At 52.9% G+C, this 16,447-nt stretch overlaps 1 protein-coding gene across 9 annotated transcripts in view; it reads left to right on the plus strand.

Moving 5' to 3' along the window:
* Nucleotides 1-16,447, plus strand: part of ARHGEF10L (Rho guanine nucleotide exchange factor 10 like) — a 191,160-nt gene that overhangs the window by 108,762 nt on the left and 65,951 nt on the right. For 7 of the 9 annotated variants that reach the window (XM_073316338.2, XM_073316328.2, XM_073316336.2 and 4 more), the window contains 9 exons: nucleotides 3,309-3,415; nucleotides 4,945-5,022; nucleotides 6,311-6,490; nucleotides 7,705-7,821; nucleotides 9,000-9,092; nucleotides 11,099-11,272; nucleotides 14,174-14,319; nucleotides 15,848-15,862; nucleotides 16,142-16,323. In XM_073316338.2, coding sequence (XP_073172439.1) covers nucleotides 3,309-3,415; nucleotides 4,945-5,022; nucleotides 6,311-6,490; nucleotides 7,705-7,821; nucleotides 9,000-9,092; nucleotides 11,099-11,272; nucleotides 14,174-14,319; nucleotides 15,848-15,862; nucleotides 16,142-16,323 — 1,092 coding nt within the window. The remainder of the gene's footprint in view (nucleotides 1-3,308; nucleotides 3,416-4,944; nucleotides 5,023-6,310; nucleotides 6,491-7,704; nucleotides 7,822-8,999; nucleotides 9,093-11,098; nucleotides 11,273-14,173; nucleotides 14,320-15,847; nucleotides 15,863-16,141; nucleotides 16,324-16,447) is intronic. The other 2 variants (XM_073316329.2, XM_073316337.2) reach the window with 1 other exon arrangement.

A 16,447-nucleotide genomic window follows, 5' to 3' on the forward strand; every position in this document is an offset into this window, starting at 1 on the left:
TCATTGTGGATAGTTCTCTGAAAACATCCACTCAATGTGGAGGGGCAGGCGAAAAAGCCAACAGAATGTTGGGAATCATTAAGAAAGGGAGAGAGAATAAGACAGAAAATATCATTTTGCCGCCATGGTACACCCAATTCTTGAATACTGCATGCAGACGTGGTCGTCCCATCTCCAAAAAGAGAGATTGGAATTCGAAAAGGTACAGAAAAGAGCAACAAAAATGATTGGGGGTATGGAACAGCTTCCATATGAGGAAAGATGAATAAGACTGGGCCTTTTCAGCTTGGAAGAGAGATGGCTAAGGGGGGATAAGATAGAGGTCTATAAAATCGTGACTGGTGTGGAGAAAGTAAATAAGGAAGTAGTATTTACCCCTTCTCTTAACACAAGAACTAGAGGTCACCAAATGAAATTAAGAGGCAGCAGGTTTAAAACAAACAAAAGGAAATATATCTTCATACAACACACAGTCAACCTGTGGAACTCTTTGCCAGAGGATGTTGTAAAGACCAAGATTATAACAGGGTTAAAAAAAGAACTAGATAAATTCATGGAGGATAGGTCCATTAATGGCTATTAGCCAGGATGGGCAGGGATGGTATCCCTAGCCTCTGTTTGCCATAAACTGGGAATGGGCGACAGGGGATGGGTCAATTGATGATTCCCTGTTCTGTTCATTCCCTCTGAAGCATCTGGCATTGGCCACTGTCGGAAGACAGGATACTGGGCTAGATGGACCTTTGGTCTGAACCAGAATGGCTGTTCTTATGTTGTTAAGGAATTTAGTCCAGCCAAACAGACTCTGCTAATGCTTCTCACCTTATATAGGGAATGGGGAACACAGGAGCAGGGCTGTGGAGATGGAAAAGGTGCGATATCCCCTGTGGGTTTCAGAGATCCCAGTGGAACTTCCAGAGCGAGGGAGAAGTCCAGTCTCTGCGCTCTGGACTCAGTTCAGTCCAATGAGATGAGCCTGGCATAACGAGCTTTATGAGAGCTGCTGAAGCATGAGAAAGAGGCAGAGACGTCGGGTCTGTCAGAACAGCGTGATCCACCCAGGGTATGGCCACCAGCGATATTTGGGGTTTGATCCCCGGGGTCCATTTGCTTTTCCATCTCCCAAAGGGAGTGGATTGTATAATGGTTAGAGCAGAGGCTGGGAGTTAGGAGTCCTGAGTTCTTGTCCCAGACTCGCTGTGTGACCTTGAGGCAAGTCACGTCCCAGCTTGCTGCCTCAGTTTCCCCATCTGTAAAGTGGGAATAATGCCGAATACACAGGTGTTGAGCATTTAATTGCTTTGAGATCCACAGCCAGAGGGTGCTATAAACAGTGCAGAGGGGTCCGGTTATTAGCTGGGCCCTCTGTAGCTGCAAGGAGAGTGTTACTGTGTCCAAGCACAAGCCATGCTGTAACTAGAGCACGTCACACGTCCTTAAGGGTCTTGGAGAGGGTGATTTAAAGAGCAGGGAGAGGCTGGGGGGAGTAAAGGAAAAGGAGTCTGAGCAGCACGTAGGGTTGTTACCCGATGGATCGGGACCCAAGTGAATAGCTGCCTCCTGTCCAAAGGAAGAGACGCCCTAGGACACCAATCTAGTTCAGGAAGAACCTGGCTGTCTACCGCCGTCCTATGCCCTTTCTCCACCCCTCCTCCCATGCAGGTCTCCGCAGGCTGATACTGCCTCTGAAGCAAGGGGCTGGGACTCTGCTTCAGAGCCCAGCTGCCTGACCCAGAGGATGAGGTGCTTCCTGAGAGCAGCATCTGAGCAGAGATGGGCTTGATTCGAACTTGAGTGGCGTGAAGATCCGGATCAGTCCCCCTGCCCATCCCTAGCGGTGATTGTGACTCTGGGCGGCTGGGGCCGGAGCAGAGCGACAGCAAGCTGAGCTGCCCTTCCAAAATTAGGGAAGGAAAAAGGTCACCCGGGAGTTGTGAGCCAAGCAGCTGCTGTATTCCTGCAGCCCCCTGATCCCCCTCGTTACTAGGCACCTCCCCTCCCCGTCTCCAGCCGCACAAGCCCAGAGTGTCCCCGGCAGTTGCCCTTCCTCCTGGGGCTATTTATATCCATAAACCCAGAATGGGTGGTGGGGAAGAGGAAGCTGACAGGCAGTGCTTGCAGGAGAATGCAACGGGCAGAATGTGGAGGAAACGGTGCTCCATTGAAAACAATTATATTTCCTCCTCCTCCTCCTCCTCCTCTTCGGTCTCTGCCTCAGGTAAGGGGAGGGTTGTCTCTCTGGGCTTCCTCTTCTCAGGTAGGTTCGGTTCCTGCCAGCTCTGCTCCCCAAACTTGCTCACTCCTTCCTGCTTCTCTCTGCATGGGGTTTGTTGTTCCCCCCACTTACACCCTTTGCTTGGGTTTGATTTCTGAAGAAGCCATGAGGAACAATGGAAAAAAACCCAGTGGTCTGCTGCTGGGATCATTCTGTTCAGCCCCTTAGCAGGGTCCTGAGATGGGAGGCTGGTTGGAGCTTTGCAGTATTAAATGGGTTTAAACCCCGAAGTGAGTTTGATTTCCCTGCTAACGGCGTTAGCTCAGCAGAATGGGTGCTTGGCTGGTCATGACGTTCAGGGGCAGACGGGGCACTCAGCTCGCTGGGGATAGAGCCAGGGCTTAGCTATAACAAACCCAAAGGGAATTCGTTCCAGGCTGAGGTCTCCAGTCCCTACCTCCCAAATTCCTTGGGCTGATAAATGCAGCCCAATGGTGTCTGGTGTCAGCGTTCAGGGTCTCCTGTAAGTCCCGGCTTGGACTAAGCAATTGTGCAACATACGGCTGCAGAGAGAGGAACCCTCAGCTCCTTGAACCAACGGTGACAATGAACTGAGCCCCAGCCACCTGGGCAGACAGTTTACTCTTCAGTCCCAGGGCCATGCTCGAGCTATCAGTTCTGCTGACCGGTGGGTGGGAGCTGTGCGGGGTGCATCTCCGCCCAGGGGAATGTCTAAGACATAGGACGAGACCGGCGTATTCAAGTTTCTAGGCTCGCTCTCGATGCCAGGAGAGAGAAAAAGCCAATGCATGAAGCACCAGGTTACCAGCCCCCTACATGGCAAGGGTGTGTGTGGTGGGATGAGCGTAGGCTGGACAAAGGCTCTGGATGCTCTGAGCGCCCATGCTGTCTGCAGCCTGGGAGACGCTGTTGTGATCTGAATGGGAGGCGCCCGCAGCCCTCCAGAATGCAGGGGCGGGATGCTCTTCCCCCACTGTAGGTGCACCCTGGCCCATGCAAAGTACTAGCCCTTGGTCCCTCTGCTGGGGCTACGCTCTGTAGGTGTTCACTGCTTGTGTGTTTTGCCTTCCAGGTGACTCTGAGGAGGAAGACATGGGGTTCCTGGAGGTCACAGTCCCGGACATGAAACACCCGTCTCCAGAGCTCGGCCCCATGCCGGATGGATTAAGCCCTCAGCAGGTCTGTGGTAGGGTGAAGGCGCTGAGTATGTGGGACTTGACCTCCCCTGGCTGACTGCTCCTCTAGGATGGTGGTTACCTGGAGAGCTGTCCCCTAGATCCAGCGATGGTCTGCCCGTGGAAGCCTCTTTGCAAAGTTGCTTTTATTTCAGAGGGTCCGAATGGGGCCTGTTTTATGCCGTTTTTCTTTTTTCGAATCTTTGATTGAAGCCTTTATCAAAAATGTCATTTAAATGGTTAAATATCGAGGGGGGGCGGGGTAATTCTTGGCCAATGAGCATCTCTTTCCTGAAAACAAAAGATTTCGACTGTCCCATTTTTATGGGAAAAATTAGATTGCCTGAAAAAGGTCACTTCCGGACAAAACATTGGGAAAATTTCAGCTCGCTCTATTAGATATACTGTTTGGAACCCAGAGATGGCTTCCCTACCAGGTTTCAGCAAAAGCTGATGCTCCTTGACATTAACAAATATCTGTCTAGTTCTGTAGGGTTTAAACAATCCCCAGAGGCTTGCCATGTGCGAGGTTCCCCGGCTGGCCACAAATCTGTGGTCACAAGTGGGGTTGAACCACCCAGTGGCTTAACTTGTGAAGCATCCCACTGTGTGTGAGGCTTATCTGAAATTACCTGATCTTCTGGCAAGAGCCCCAGCCAGCATTGCTCCTTCCGTTGCTTCCTGTTATCAGTTGTAGCTCTCTCCAAGGGTTGGCGGGATCTTCTGGGGAGGAGAGGAGGGCTGTTTATCTCCGCTTGGTCCTCTCCAGCACAGCAGAACCTGGCTGCTGGCCCAACCTCTGTACTTGGCTACCTGACGCCATGATTTGTGGCACACTGGAGATTGTGGGAAGTCCCAGGAAAGAGTCTAAAATCTTGGTGCATGTGAAATTCTCACGGCCTGCACGGGGCACTCTGGAGGGTGCCTGGAGGTTGGAAGCACCAGAACATCACTAAATCTTAGAGCATTAAGTGCCCTAAGCCCCCGGGGCGGGATACTGGGCTCTGCTGTGCTTAGGAGCTGGAGGAACAAGTTTTCATTTGGCGAGAGGCCCAAGAGGGTCAACGGCTGTAGACACACCAGTGTGTATGGAGCCTTTACCCGGCTTCTTCAAACTTTCCAGTAGGCTGGAGTTCAGCTGGCCTCATTCCCCCTCCTCCCTAGTTGGGACCGGTGTGTTTTTTGTAGCTGTATGTTAAGTAACTAAATTACCTCCCCACCCCTGTCCAATCTGCCCACAAAGGAAGAGTCAGCAAAATAGCTCCACATCGCTCTGGTGGGTCCTAGCACCCGGCAGCATTGTGAGTGAGCAAAATAGCTCTGCTTCTGTGAGTGGCTCTACGGCCCGACACCTTGTCACGTTTTCTCTTTCCTCCCACCAATATCTGGAAAGGGGGGGGGGGGCACAAGGAAGGTGTGATGTGGTGCTAAGTGTGTGTGTGTGTGGGTGTGTGTGTGCGAGCGTGCGCCCACGTGCTGATGGAGGGGGCTCTGCACCCGTTTCTGACCGTAACCCTGGTGTGGGTGTTGCAGGTGGTGCGGCGTCACATCCTGGGCTCCATCGTGCAGAGTGAGCGGAGCTACGTGGACTCGTTAAAGCGGATTCTCCAGGTGATGCCAATCTTAAGACCACCTGAGTCACCCACCCTAGCGCAGACAGACTACAGACTTCCGTGACTGGGAGGGGCGGGGAGGATGGGATAGACGAGAACGAACCCCCATCCCATTTAGAAATAGAATAGGGAAGGACATGGTTGGGGGGGACCTCAGTGAGACTGGTTTCTAGGTAAGATGGTGGAATAGCAATGGCAGTCTCTGGACTTGACTACCTGCCAGGTGGAGCGGAGCCTTGACTCTACAGTGCTGTGGGACTTGCTGCTGTGTTGGGCTGTAGAACTGAAGCTTTTGTTAAAGAGAACTAAGTTCCCACCAATTCTGGTTGCAAAGAGAGCCTGTAAAGAGTGTACCCTGAGTGTACCAGATGCAGGGACGTCGGCCTGAGTCTTCAGACAGCCTTAAACAATAGTGCTGAGGGGTGTGAACTGCCCCCAGGTGGGTTGTTGACTCTGAAACCTAATGACAGCAATTTAAATGGCTTTGTTAAACTGTTTCACTGCTGATCATTTAGCGGAAGCATCCAGCAAATGTGCTAATCCTGCAGTCCTAAACTAGGCTCCAGGCTCTCCCCTCCCGCCTCGGAGCCCCACGGCTGACATGACTTCAACGCACAATCTCCGCAGCTCACTGACAGTTCAGGGGCACCCTGAAATTAATCACACAACAGATTAGACAATGCAGGGAATGTGCCTTGGACAGTTTGATTCACACCCTCCCCCGCGCCCAGGGAACTCTGTGGTGCTTTTCGTTTAAAAAACTGATCCAAAGTTCCCACAAAGCGCTGCTGAGTTTAGGTCAAGGCAGTCGTGGAGCATGGAGGGCTTTGGCCAAGAGGCACGAACTCGTTAACGTTTGCAAAGCACAGGGTGGGCTGTGAACTGCAGGGGCCATGGGAACTGGGGAACAATGTGGGAAAACTGCCAGAGTGAGCAGGGGGACGAGAGAGTGTTTTAAAAATCATCAAACCAGTTCAGTGACTCTGGTAGCGCTGCTGGGAGCAGGGTCCCCTGGTGCGAGGTGCTGGACATACTTGGGGTGAGAGATAGTCCTGCTTGGAAGGGCTTAGGGGCTAATAGACAAGCCATCAAAGAGTGTGAGAGGGAGCAGCAAAATCCCGTTTTGCAGCTGGGGAGCTGAGATGTGACATTTAAGGCTGGGAAGTTCACAGGGGGACACCCAACTCATTTTGGCTCCACTGATGGGCTCTGAGTGACCGATCTGGGGTGGCGAGGGCACGAGGAGGGTGGGAAAGTCTGTTTAAACCCCCTCCTGTGGCTTACAGGATTACAGACACCCCCTGATGGAGATGGAGCCCAAGGCCCTCAGCGCCAGGAAGTGCCAGGTGGTTTTCTTCCGTCTCAAGGAGATCTTGCACTGCCATTCCATGTTCCAGATCGCCTTGTTCTCCCGCGTGGCTGAGTGGGACACCACGGAGAAAATCGGGGACCTCTTCGTGGCCTCAGTAAGAGACGCCCTTCTGGAGCGAGGTTAAGAGGTGGTGTGGTTCCCTCCCTCCTCTTCCCACCCCCAGGATGCCAAAGCCTCCTCCAGGCAGTGACGTAGGATATAAAATGCATGCTCGTCCTCTGTCAACACCCTTCTATCTGGACCTTCCCAGCAACCCCAATTCCATCCCGGGCCCCCACTCCCCTCTATAGAGCTGCCACACCCACTGCTTCCAGCTCTGGGAACCTGGTGTGTTCTGGGTTATTGCAATCGGCACAGTGTAGATGAGACCATGGCAGCGCGAAGGCCAGTGGAAGGTTTTAAGAGCAGCTGCCATAAGCTGACCAAGGAGGGGGAAGCCTGGGAGAGCACAGTTTGATTTTGCTGGTTAGCTTGATCAAATGGGGCCAGCCCACCCTGCCCACAGGAAATGCTTGGCGTCTTCAGGCAGGTTCCTAGCTTCGCTATACTAGGCCCACCTGGGCCAATGTACCGTGTATAGAACTGCATTGTGTGCCCCGGTTACTGCAGGGTAGCGAGTTAGATGGCTGCTGCACCACGGCCAATGCAGTGGTCCTTCTGTCCTCCACAGTAGCCCACGCAGCATGGGGGGCTCACCTTGTTTACGGGGGGGGGGGGGCTGGAATGTGGGTGAAGGCGTCCGGTTCTCATGGCTCTGGCTCCTTGGAGCAGCTGCCAGAGATGTGTTAAGTTCAGTTTATCTGGTCGTATGAATTCCGGCGTCTCTGACGGCGCAATCCCCGGCCCTCGCTCAGAACCCTGCAGACTTTTTAAGTGTTGACATTGGGTACGAGCCCAGATCTTGGCGGAGAACTTGAACTTGCAGTCTTCTGGCCTAGACGCGAGTGTTATCCGCTGGCCCCCATGCATTCGTCTATTGCAAGGAAATGGGAACGCCTCTGTATCACCATCCCATCTGCGGTGTGCGGCAGTCCCAATGCCCCTCTTATTCTGTTTGATGGTGGTAACCTCCTTGCAGGTTTCAATGAAAGCTCTGGGTTTCAGGATGGACTTTCTGAATGCAGATGCCTCAGGAGGGGGGCGGGGAGGGGGAGGAGACAGGTTTCCAAGCTGTGAGCCTCTGGCAGTCTGCAGTGAGCTGGCTAAGTCATGTGGGGCTGGCTTCTCCTCGGCTTTAGGTGCTAAGTAAAGAGACGCTGGATCTGACTCTCCCTTCTCTTCTGTCTGGTTATTTGTGCATGCGCCAAGTTTTCCAAGTCAATGGTGCTGGATGTGTACAGCGATTACGTGAATAACTTCACCAATGCCATGTCTGTGATCAAGAAGGCCTGTCTCACCAAGCCCATGTTCTTGGAGTTCCTCAAGGTCAGTGGAAGCATCAGGAAAGGATGCGCCTGTCACCATCTGGCAGTTGGCCTGCCTGGGGCTCTGCTTGCAACAGGGGTATCATACGGGTTGATGTTTCCCAGGAACAAGCAGAGGATGCGGATGGAGAGAAGATGCGTTTCAAACTACTTGGTGAATCGCTTAGCAAAGGTCACTCGTACCCAGGACTTTCTACCTGGCCGGTGGCTTCCCAGAGCAGTAAAGGATTGTCCCACTCTGTGTCACGTCTGCACTGTCTGATGCCTCCCTATAAACAGGGTTGGGATTCCAGAACCATGTGGGGGTCTTCACCTGCACAGTATCCATTCTGCTTGTACCGGTGGCTGCTCTTCTCTGATGAGGCTATGGTTGCTCTAATAATGCTGGCTTGTAGCCCCTATCAGCTGGCCCCGTACCTTACCCTTGCAGAATACTCATGTCATCCTTCCTCACTGGGCTTGGATTCCCAGCCCAGAATGAAGCTGGGGGCACCATCAGTTGAGTGCCACCCTCCTGAGCTCTAAGTTCAGGACGGATGCCAACGTGGTGCACGGTCACTGACCGTTCCTTCAAACCCTACCCTATTGGTACCCTACCCATCTCTTAACACTGGCATCCTTCCCTTGCCAGGCCTGTACCACGGAGACCATTATCTATTTTTTTAAGGTCAGGCTTGACAAAACCCTGGCTGGGATGATTTAGTTGGGGATTGGTCCTGCTTTGGCAGGGGGTTGGCCTAGATAGCCTCCTGAGGTCCCTTCCAGCCCTGAGATTCTATGATTCTGTGATCTGCTAATGCTGCATTTGAGTGAAGTTAGGCGGCGAGTTGCTAGCCAGAGCAGCAGTCTTGCTGCCAATGCAAACCACTGCAGGAGCCCAGGGTCCTGAGTGAAGCCGGGCTCAGAGCCATGGCGGGGGAGGATGGGTTAGTTATTCCGGCTCTGTAGCATCTCTCGTTGATCTAACCTCAGACGAGAGGGTGCGGTGGGCGAGTGAGGGAAGCATGAAAATGGAATGAGGGAGGGCCGGAGTGGAGGAGTAAAAAGCGAAGAATCCCACCCAGATCCGTGGCATGGGGTGGGTGGGTGAGGGGAGAGAGGACTAACGGTGAGGGGGTTTCTGCTCTGAGAGATCCTGGTTGAAGTGCAGGTGGTAGAGGGTTGTTCTTGTCTCGACAGAAGCGGCAGATGGCAAGCCCTGACCGGGTCACGCTCTACGGGCTGATGGTGAAGCCCATCCAAAGATTCCCTCAGTTCATTCTGTTGCTGCAGGTACCTTAAACCGGAGTCTGCTCTCTTACTGGGGGGGTGGGGGGTAATGGGACGATAGGATGGGTCCGCCGGGCAGGGAAGTGGGCTGGATCTCAGGGCTGGCAGGATGGAGACAGTCAGCCTGGTGTCTGTGAATCAGCCCCTCAGCTGGGATAATTCCACAGGAGTCAGCGAAGTGATGTTGGTTTACATCTGCTGAGTCCCTTGACCTGCTAGAAATTCGATCTGAAACCCACTCCCAGGGTCAGGAGTGGCGGAAGGTCTGTAAACATGGGGGGGCCACTGGCGCCCAAACCATAGTCCCATCCCCTCAAGGCCCCGCCCCCTGCTTGCTCCTCTCCGCCCCCGAGGCCCTGTCTCTCACCCTTATTTCCTTTAAAAAGCGATGGGGCCTTACCTCCCTTGTTCCGGCACCCCTGCCCAGGGTTTAGCCTAGGCTGGCCAGCTCCCATTGTCTGGATGTGTACAGAAGAGCTCTGTGATGGGTTCCCCCCGGAGTGCCACTTACAACTGAGATACCACTGAGCTCGCCTGACCCACCAGCCTGGGCTCTCTTTCACACTGTGGTGCTGTGACAAGTTGCCAAGCTCTCCAAGCTTGCTCTTTCACCAGCATTCACACAGGTAGGGACACACCCAGCTGTTGCTTCACACAGATGCTGAGATGGGAAGGCTCAGCTAAGGCACTTCCCAGTGGCTAAGGCACATACCCCACCCTGGAGTGAAAACCCAAAATTATACTGTCTTGCGCTGCACAGGAAACTGTACAGTGTAAGCTCATGAAATTCGCCCCCTCCCTCAATGTGGAGGAAGATATGCAACAGCTTTCTGCCCCAAGTATGATTTCCATAGTCATTTAGACAAAACAAAAACAAGTTTATTAACTACAAAACTGCAAACTGATCTTAACATACTAGATGGGTAGGATATGAATTAGCAAATTCTCACCCTGAATGATAAACAGGCTGGCAGATTCTTAAATCATAAGCTGCCTTGGCTTTCCCAGGTTTTCATACACAGGCTAAAAATCCCTCTAGCCTGGGACCATCACTTCCCCCAGTTCAGTCTTTGTTCCTCAGGTGTTTCCAGGTATGTTGTTGTGGGGAAAGTGAGGTACCATCATGATGTCATTTCCCCCTTCTATATCTTCTTCCCACTTGCTGGAAAGCTTTTTTGCTATGATCTGGGTCAAACGGTTCCCTTTGTGCAGTGCTACCTCTGAGAGGTTTCTATTGTCCACAGTTCTGGGGTAATCTTGTGCTTGTGTGCATTTCCTCAGTAAACCATTCACATTGTTTGGCCTTTTTACTGTTGTTCCGGAAAGGCTGCTTGTGGGTGTTTTTTTCAACCTCACCACGTGTTTCAGTAACACACACAAAGCCAAACTTCGTAACTTCACATACGACGATCGCACGTATCATCCAGCAAGATATGACTGTCTAGCGGATCAAGACTCTTAGAATGATACCACAGAAGGCATACTTTGTACAGAACATATCCTAATGACACGACAGTGGCGAATATTGGGGTGCCAGGGTGTCACAAGCTCCCACTCAGCAGAGGGTCTGCCATCGGGGCCCCTGAGTTCAGCACGGTGGGAGAACGAAACAAAATCAACACCTCTTCCTCCCACTTCTCTGTGCCCGGGAAACCTCCAGGCAAGGGACCTGGGCAGGGCAGCTGAGCATCCCGGGGCTGCACACTGTGCCTTGGGGAATAGTCTGTGGTGCATTGATCACCCTGGCGGCTGCAGAAAGTGTCCCTATGTGTGCGCACATGCATGTTTGGCTTGGGTGGCTGCTGCTCCCCAAATCTCTGCGCAGGCCAGGCCTGTCTAAAATCCAGTTTTTTTTCAGGAATGCTTCTTGGGGGTGACAGCTCCTCAGCACCTCTGAAAATCTGAGCACCGTGCCATCAGGGGCTCCCTCCGGCCCACAGCTTGGCCTGCCAGGGGATGATCTCCTTCCCTGGTGACTTGATTTTTCCTCCCTCCCTCTTTCACCCCAGGATATGCTGAAGAACACCCCGACAGGCCACCCGGACAGGCTGTCGCTCCAGCTCGCCCTCACCGAGCTGGAGACGCTGGCGGAGAAACTCAACGAGCAGAAGCGAGTGGCCGACCAGATTGCTGAGATCCAGCAGCTGATCAGGAGCGTCAGCGACCGCAGCAGCCTTAACAAGGTGGGGGCTTGAGCGCCTGAGTGATGGGTCTGCAGGGTGGGGCTCAGTGTCGGGGAAGCAATTGCTCTGCTTGGGAAATTCCCCTTCCCAGCTCTGCCCACTAGATGACAGTGTGTGTACGTGAATAGCTTAGGAACCCCCACCCCCAGGTGTAGCCTATTGCAGAGGGTGGATGGAAAGGGGTGGTTTTCTCCTCTCCCCACATGTTTGTTTGGAATCCATTTCTGGCAGGGCACAAAACTCTCCCTAATTTAGGAATCTACCTGCTCCGGCTGTGGCCAGGTGTGTGCAGCTACTTACTAACAGCATCTTTGCTGGTGCCGGGCAGGAAGGCACTGGTCCGGAGATGATCACAGTGGTCCCTGTGAATCTTCTCTGCCCATTCAGTTGGGGTAATGGGGAGAGAGAAAGCCTGGACTGAATATCTGAGGCCCCCAGAGAGGATTCTGCGTACAACCATGGTGTGGGAAAGACAATCTACTAGACTGGGTTGTGGCTGAAGTGTCCCTTGGCCAGAAGAATTCCCAATTTCTTTCTCTGGTGATCCGTGGTGCTGTCCTCCAGCTTACAGTGCTAGGACCAAAACGTCTTCCTTCCTGGATCCTCCCCCTGCCTTCACCCAACGTCCTTCCCATGGCTGCCTGCTGAAGTCGCTCACTATTTGTCGTTTCACCCCCATAAGCCTGCCCTCTGCAATGGAACCGTTAGTTACACTAAGTCTCTGTGCTGCGGGTGTGAGCCCAGGAGCTTCAGAAGCATCCTGGAGAGGGGCAGGGCAGGATGCAACAGTGAGTGCTCTGCAGACTCCACCACCCCTTTGTCCTCTGTTCTAATGGCCCCATTTTCTGGCCTTCACGCTACTCTTGGCAAGTTGGACGTGGCTTTGTCCTTTATCTGCTCAGCTCCACTTCTCAGGGCTGGCAAGGTAACCAGGAGGATGGTGTGGCCAGCCTGTGGCTTCTGGCCCTGAGTGTTGGCTCTTGAACAGATCTCTGGAGCCTGAATGGTGTTGTCTGAGCTGGACCCATACTCGAATCCCTCTGATTTGACCTCGCTCTCTTGCTCCGGAGCTGAACTCTGCAGCTCGTGCTCATCTCTGTTTAAAATCCATCTCAAACTTTCTTGGCTGGCTGGCATCTGCCTGGCTGTCTGCAAGGGGGCTTCTGCCAGGAAGCCTGGGCACAGTAACCAGGCAGTCTGCCTGGGCACGCTCCCTGCCAAAGGAAGGGATGGAGGCTGTGTCTTATTCAAAGTGAAAGCTCTGATTTGAGAGCACCTTGAATGCATCAAGACTTGGGGATGGGCTGTCTGTGACGTCTGATAAACTCTCGCTTTTCAGGCTGCTGTTACCAGCTCGCCCAGCCAGTCTAGCCCAGCCAAGGCCTGGGTTCGTGGCTCCTTAGCCAGCTGTGCAGACTCTCACCCGTGTGAGCACTTGGGCTGCTCCGGTACCCAGCCTTGCCATTTCAAGTGCTGCTAGGCATTGAACGGGAGGCAGGGGCAATGCACCGGTGCCCGGCACAGAGGTTCGTCTGAGCTGGCTAAGTGCAGTGACAGCCCAGCTAGGCTGAGCGGCAGTTCAGAGTGCAAAGCGGGGGAGCATTTGGGCTTAGTATGCGTGGGAAGAGAGTGAGGAGAGGGAGCCAGCTGTCTCCCTCAGCTAAGCAACCCCCTCCTCCCTAATAGATTGGACTCTACATGTTGGGGGCGGGGGACAGGTGGAGGACCTCATGGAGGGGGCAGGTTGCCAGCACAATGTAGCTCACCTGAGGGGCCATGGGGAGTTCCCTGCGGCACCCCCATCTCCTTGGCTGACCTGCGAGTTTTCCTATCTCAGCAGGCTCCTGTCAGGTGGGGCTTACAAAAGACGGGTCAAAGCAACAAGGCAGTCCCTGAAAACAGGGCTGTTACCCTGCTAACTACCTGGCTGGCAATGGGGCTCTCCTGCCTACTCTCACACGGCACAGGCTGGTCCGTGGCGAGGTGACTGCAGATGGCTGACGCAGCTCAGAGGCCACGGGGGGCAGCCCAGGTGGATGGCTGGTCTCCTGTTTCTCAGATGGGAGAAGGGGGTGTATGCCATAAGTCGGTGTGACTCTCGGCCAGGCTAACTGCCATCGTTAGCCATCCAGAAGCTGCGTTATTTCTCTGAGAGTCTCTGGTTTACACGAAATCAAAGAGCGTTGGGTGGAAATTCCCACTCCCTGCCCCCTAGTGTTTACTCCTTGAGAGAAGAGAGACTGAAACTCAGTCCCCGGGATTTCGAAATAGCCAGGGCAAGGCGTTTGCAGAACCTCATGTGACTGGGCAGCGCTGCGGGGTGAGCGAAGGCACACTCTGCTCTGCAGAGGAAATGAAAGCAAAGGGACTGATCCCGCAAAGCGGGGACTGGGGGGCTCAGAGACTTGCTGCCACGGGTTTTAAAACGTAGCGTAGATCTACCCTCAGTCGTTAGCACCGTCCTCCTTTTCCCCTCCTGCAGCTGGGCTCAGAGACTCTGGAACTGAGGAACAAAGTTCTGAGGTGGCCCCTGGGCCAGGTCTGCTGGGTTGTAGCTCAGTATGCCATTGCTGTTATGCTGTGGAGTCCTATCGGATGAATCTCTGTACAGGAGCAAATCATTACCGTAATGAATCCGTTAGGGCTGCTGTCTCTGCTTTGTGCACCGGGCCCGCTCTGAACTGCATGGCAGAACTCGGATCCTCCTGCTCGGGAAGCCCAGGCCCCTTGAGCTAAAAGAGAAACCCCAATAGCTGTTCGCAATATAGGGCCTATGACATAGAGCTGAGCAGTTCTGATTCCATTCAGCAGGGGGCAGTGATGCCCACGTGATAGGGGAACATCCTAGCTAATCTCCCTGCTCCTCTAATAAAGGACCTCCTTGCTCTTTTTCCTCTGCAGCTGCTGAATTCAGGGCAGCACCAGCTGCTGCTTTGCGAGACCCTGACGGAGACGGTTTACGGGGACCGTGGCCAGCTGATCAAATCGAAGGAGCGCAAGGTGTTCCTGCTGAATGACATGCTGGTGTGCGCCAACATCAACTTCAAGTACGTTGGCAGCGTTCATTTCCTCCCAGAGCCCGTCGTAAATGTTGTCCCTGCAGCCCTGGAGGAAGCTACAGAGATACAGTATCAAGGCTCCACGCAATGAAATGCAACTGAAAAGATGCAGGCTGACCTTTATAAAGTGCCGTCTCCGTTTTGTCTCCAGGAAAACCCTGGCATCTCTGCTGGGATTTGACATTTTTCTTTGCAGTCGTTCTAGCAACCTTGGGTCAAATGGATCCCTGGTGTAATCCCATTGGCTTCGACAGTTATACCAGTGATACATTAGGAGCCATTTGACTTTAAAATATGCCTTTGATTGCACTTCCCCAGCATTGGCAAGTTACCCAAGAGCTGCTGCAGAAAAGCTCCATTATGTGGCTATAAACGTGTAGGTGTTCTAACCAGTGAAGATGGCTCAGTAAATGGCCAGTCACTGCTGCAAACTGGGATCACCTACAGCCCTGCCCTGTCTGCCTGCAGTTATGCTGTGTAGCTTGTCTAGCCTGGATCCCCGTGTATCCTCTTACTGCAGAGTGCTGCCCTGGGTCCCCGGCAACCATAATTTCTATCCCAATCTCATTTACCCGTCATTGTTACAGCCTCTGGGTCGAGTTCCTTGGGTTAAGAGAATGCGGTGACTGAAGCCCTGTAGTGCATCATAATAGACTGGAGTAAAGATTTAAGGCTAAAACTTTTCAGTGTGGATATTGGAGGTTAGGCACTTAAAGAAGACATTGGTCCGCTCTGTTCAGCGCTGGTGAGGCCTCTGTTTTGGGTCCCGCATAGAAGTTAACATGTTAGAGAGAGACCAGAGGAGAGCAACTGAAAGGTTTAGAGAACATGACGTGGGAGGAGAAGTTAAAATAATTGGACGTGTTTAGTCTTGAGAAAAGAAGACTGAAGGGGAAACATGATAACAACCCTTTACTGTTGTCAGGAGAACAGTGGTCAGTAGTTCATTGTCCACCGAGGGTAGCACGAGAAGTAATCGGCTTATTTTATTTTATTACTTTTTGCAGCAAGGGAGATTCAGGTTTGATAGTGGGAAAGTATTTTCCCGCTCGAAGGAGAGTTAAGCACTGGAACAGGTTACCTAGGGAGGCTGTGGGATCCCCATCACTGGGGGTCTTTAAGAACAGATTGGGCAAACCCCTGTCTGGGATGGTCTAGTTTTACTTGGTCCTGCCTCAGTGCACGGGGAAGGACTGGTACTTCCAGCCCTAATCTTCTATCATTCTATGACTAGCCTGATTTCCAAAGGTGCTGAGTGCCCCTTTCAGTTGCCTGAATGTGCATTTCCATCCCTGAATCAGAACACTTTGCCCTAAGGGATTTGCCTAAGAATACAGATGGTGTCAGAGGCAGGATTTGAACTCTGGACTTCCTGCTTTCCAGAACTACTAGATCAGGTCTCTCTCTTGAGAGCAGAGGGTAGAAAATAGTGGCTGCAACACCCAGGGAAGGGAGAGAAGTGGAGGACTTGCATGCACTTGTGGTAATGACCTTTGTTAATCTTCTCTCTTTCCAGGCCCGTGAGTACAAGGTAGGCTCAGCACGTGGTCTTGTCTTTTTGCCCCATGTGTTGGGGGTGCAGATTATGGTGGATATGCTGGTGCAGGGTGTGGAATGCAAGTTTTTAAGCAAGGGAGAGGGAGCTGGGCTTGCAAATGTTTCTGCATTTTTCTGGTCTAGAGGTGTTCTCCTAGCATGACCTGACTCTTCCCTCTTGGTGCCGCAGGGTTCTGGCTTGGCTGGGGATGGGGACGTTGGTGGAGTGTAAGTGACGCTTTTTTAGGGAATAACAGACTCTCCCTCTCCACAGAGGCCAGCTGGAAATCAGCAGTCTCGTCCCTTTGGGCCCCAAGTATGTCGTGAAATGGAACACTGCCCTCCCGCAGGTGCAGGTGGTAGAAGTTGGGCAGGAGAACAGCACATACGACAAAGACAACGTGGTCATCCAGAACGCGGGAGCCAAAAAACATGCTTCAGCCAGCCAGTCGTCCAGTGAGTATCCACTCGGAGGAGGGGGTACAGCACACTGGCTTAGTGTGCTCTGTCTTCCTCTAGTCAGTGGCTGCTTTGCTGAGGATAAGAGTCTACTACTGTTACCAGCCAGTGGAGTTACTCC

Source organism: Lepidochelys kempii, chromosome 18 (genome assembly GCF_965140285.1).
Source record: "Lepidochelys kempii isolate rLepKem1 chromosome 18, rLepKem1.hap1, whole genome shotgun sequence".
Taxonomy (NCBI): domain Eukaryota; kingdom Metazoa; phylum Chordata; order Testudines; family Cheloniidae; genus Lepidochelys; species Lepidochelys kempii.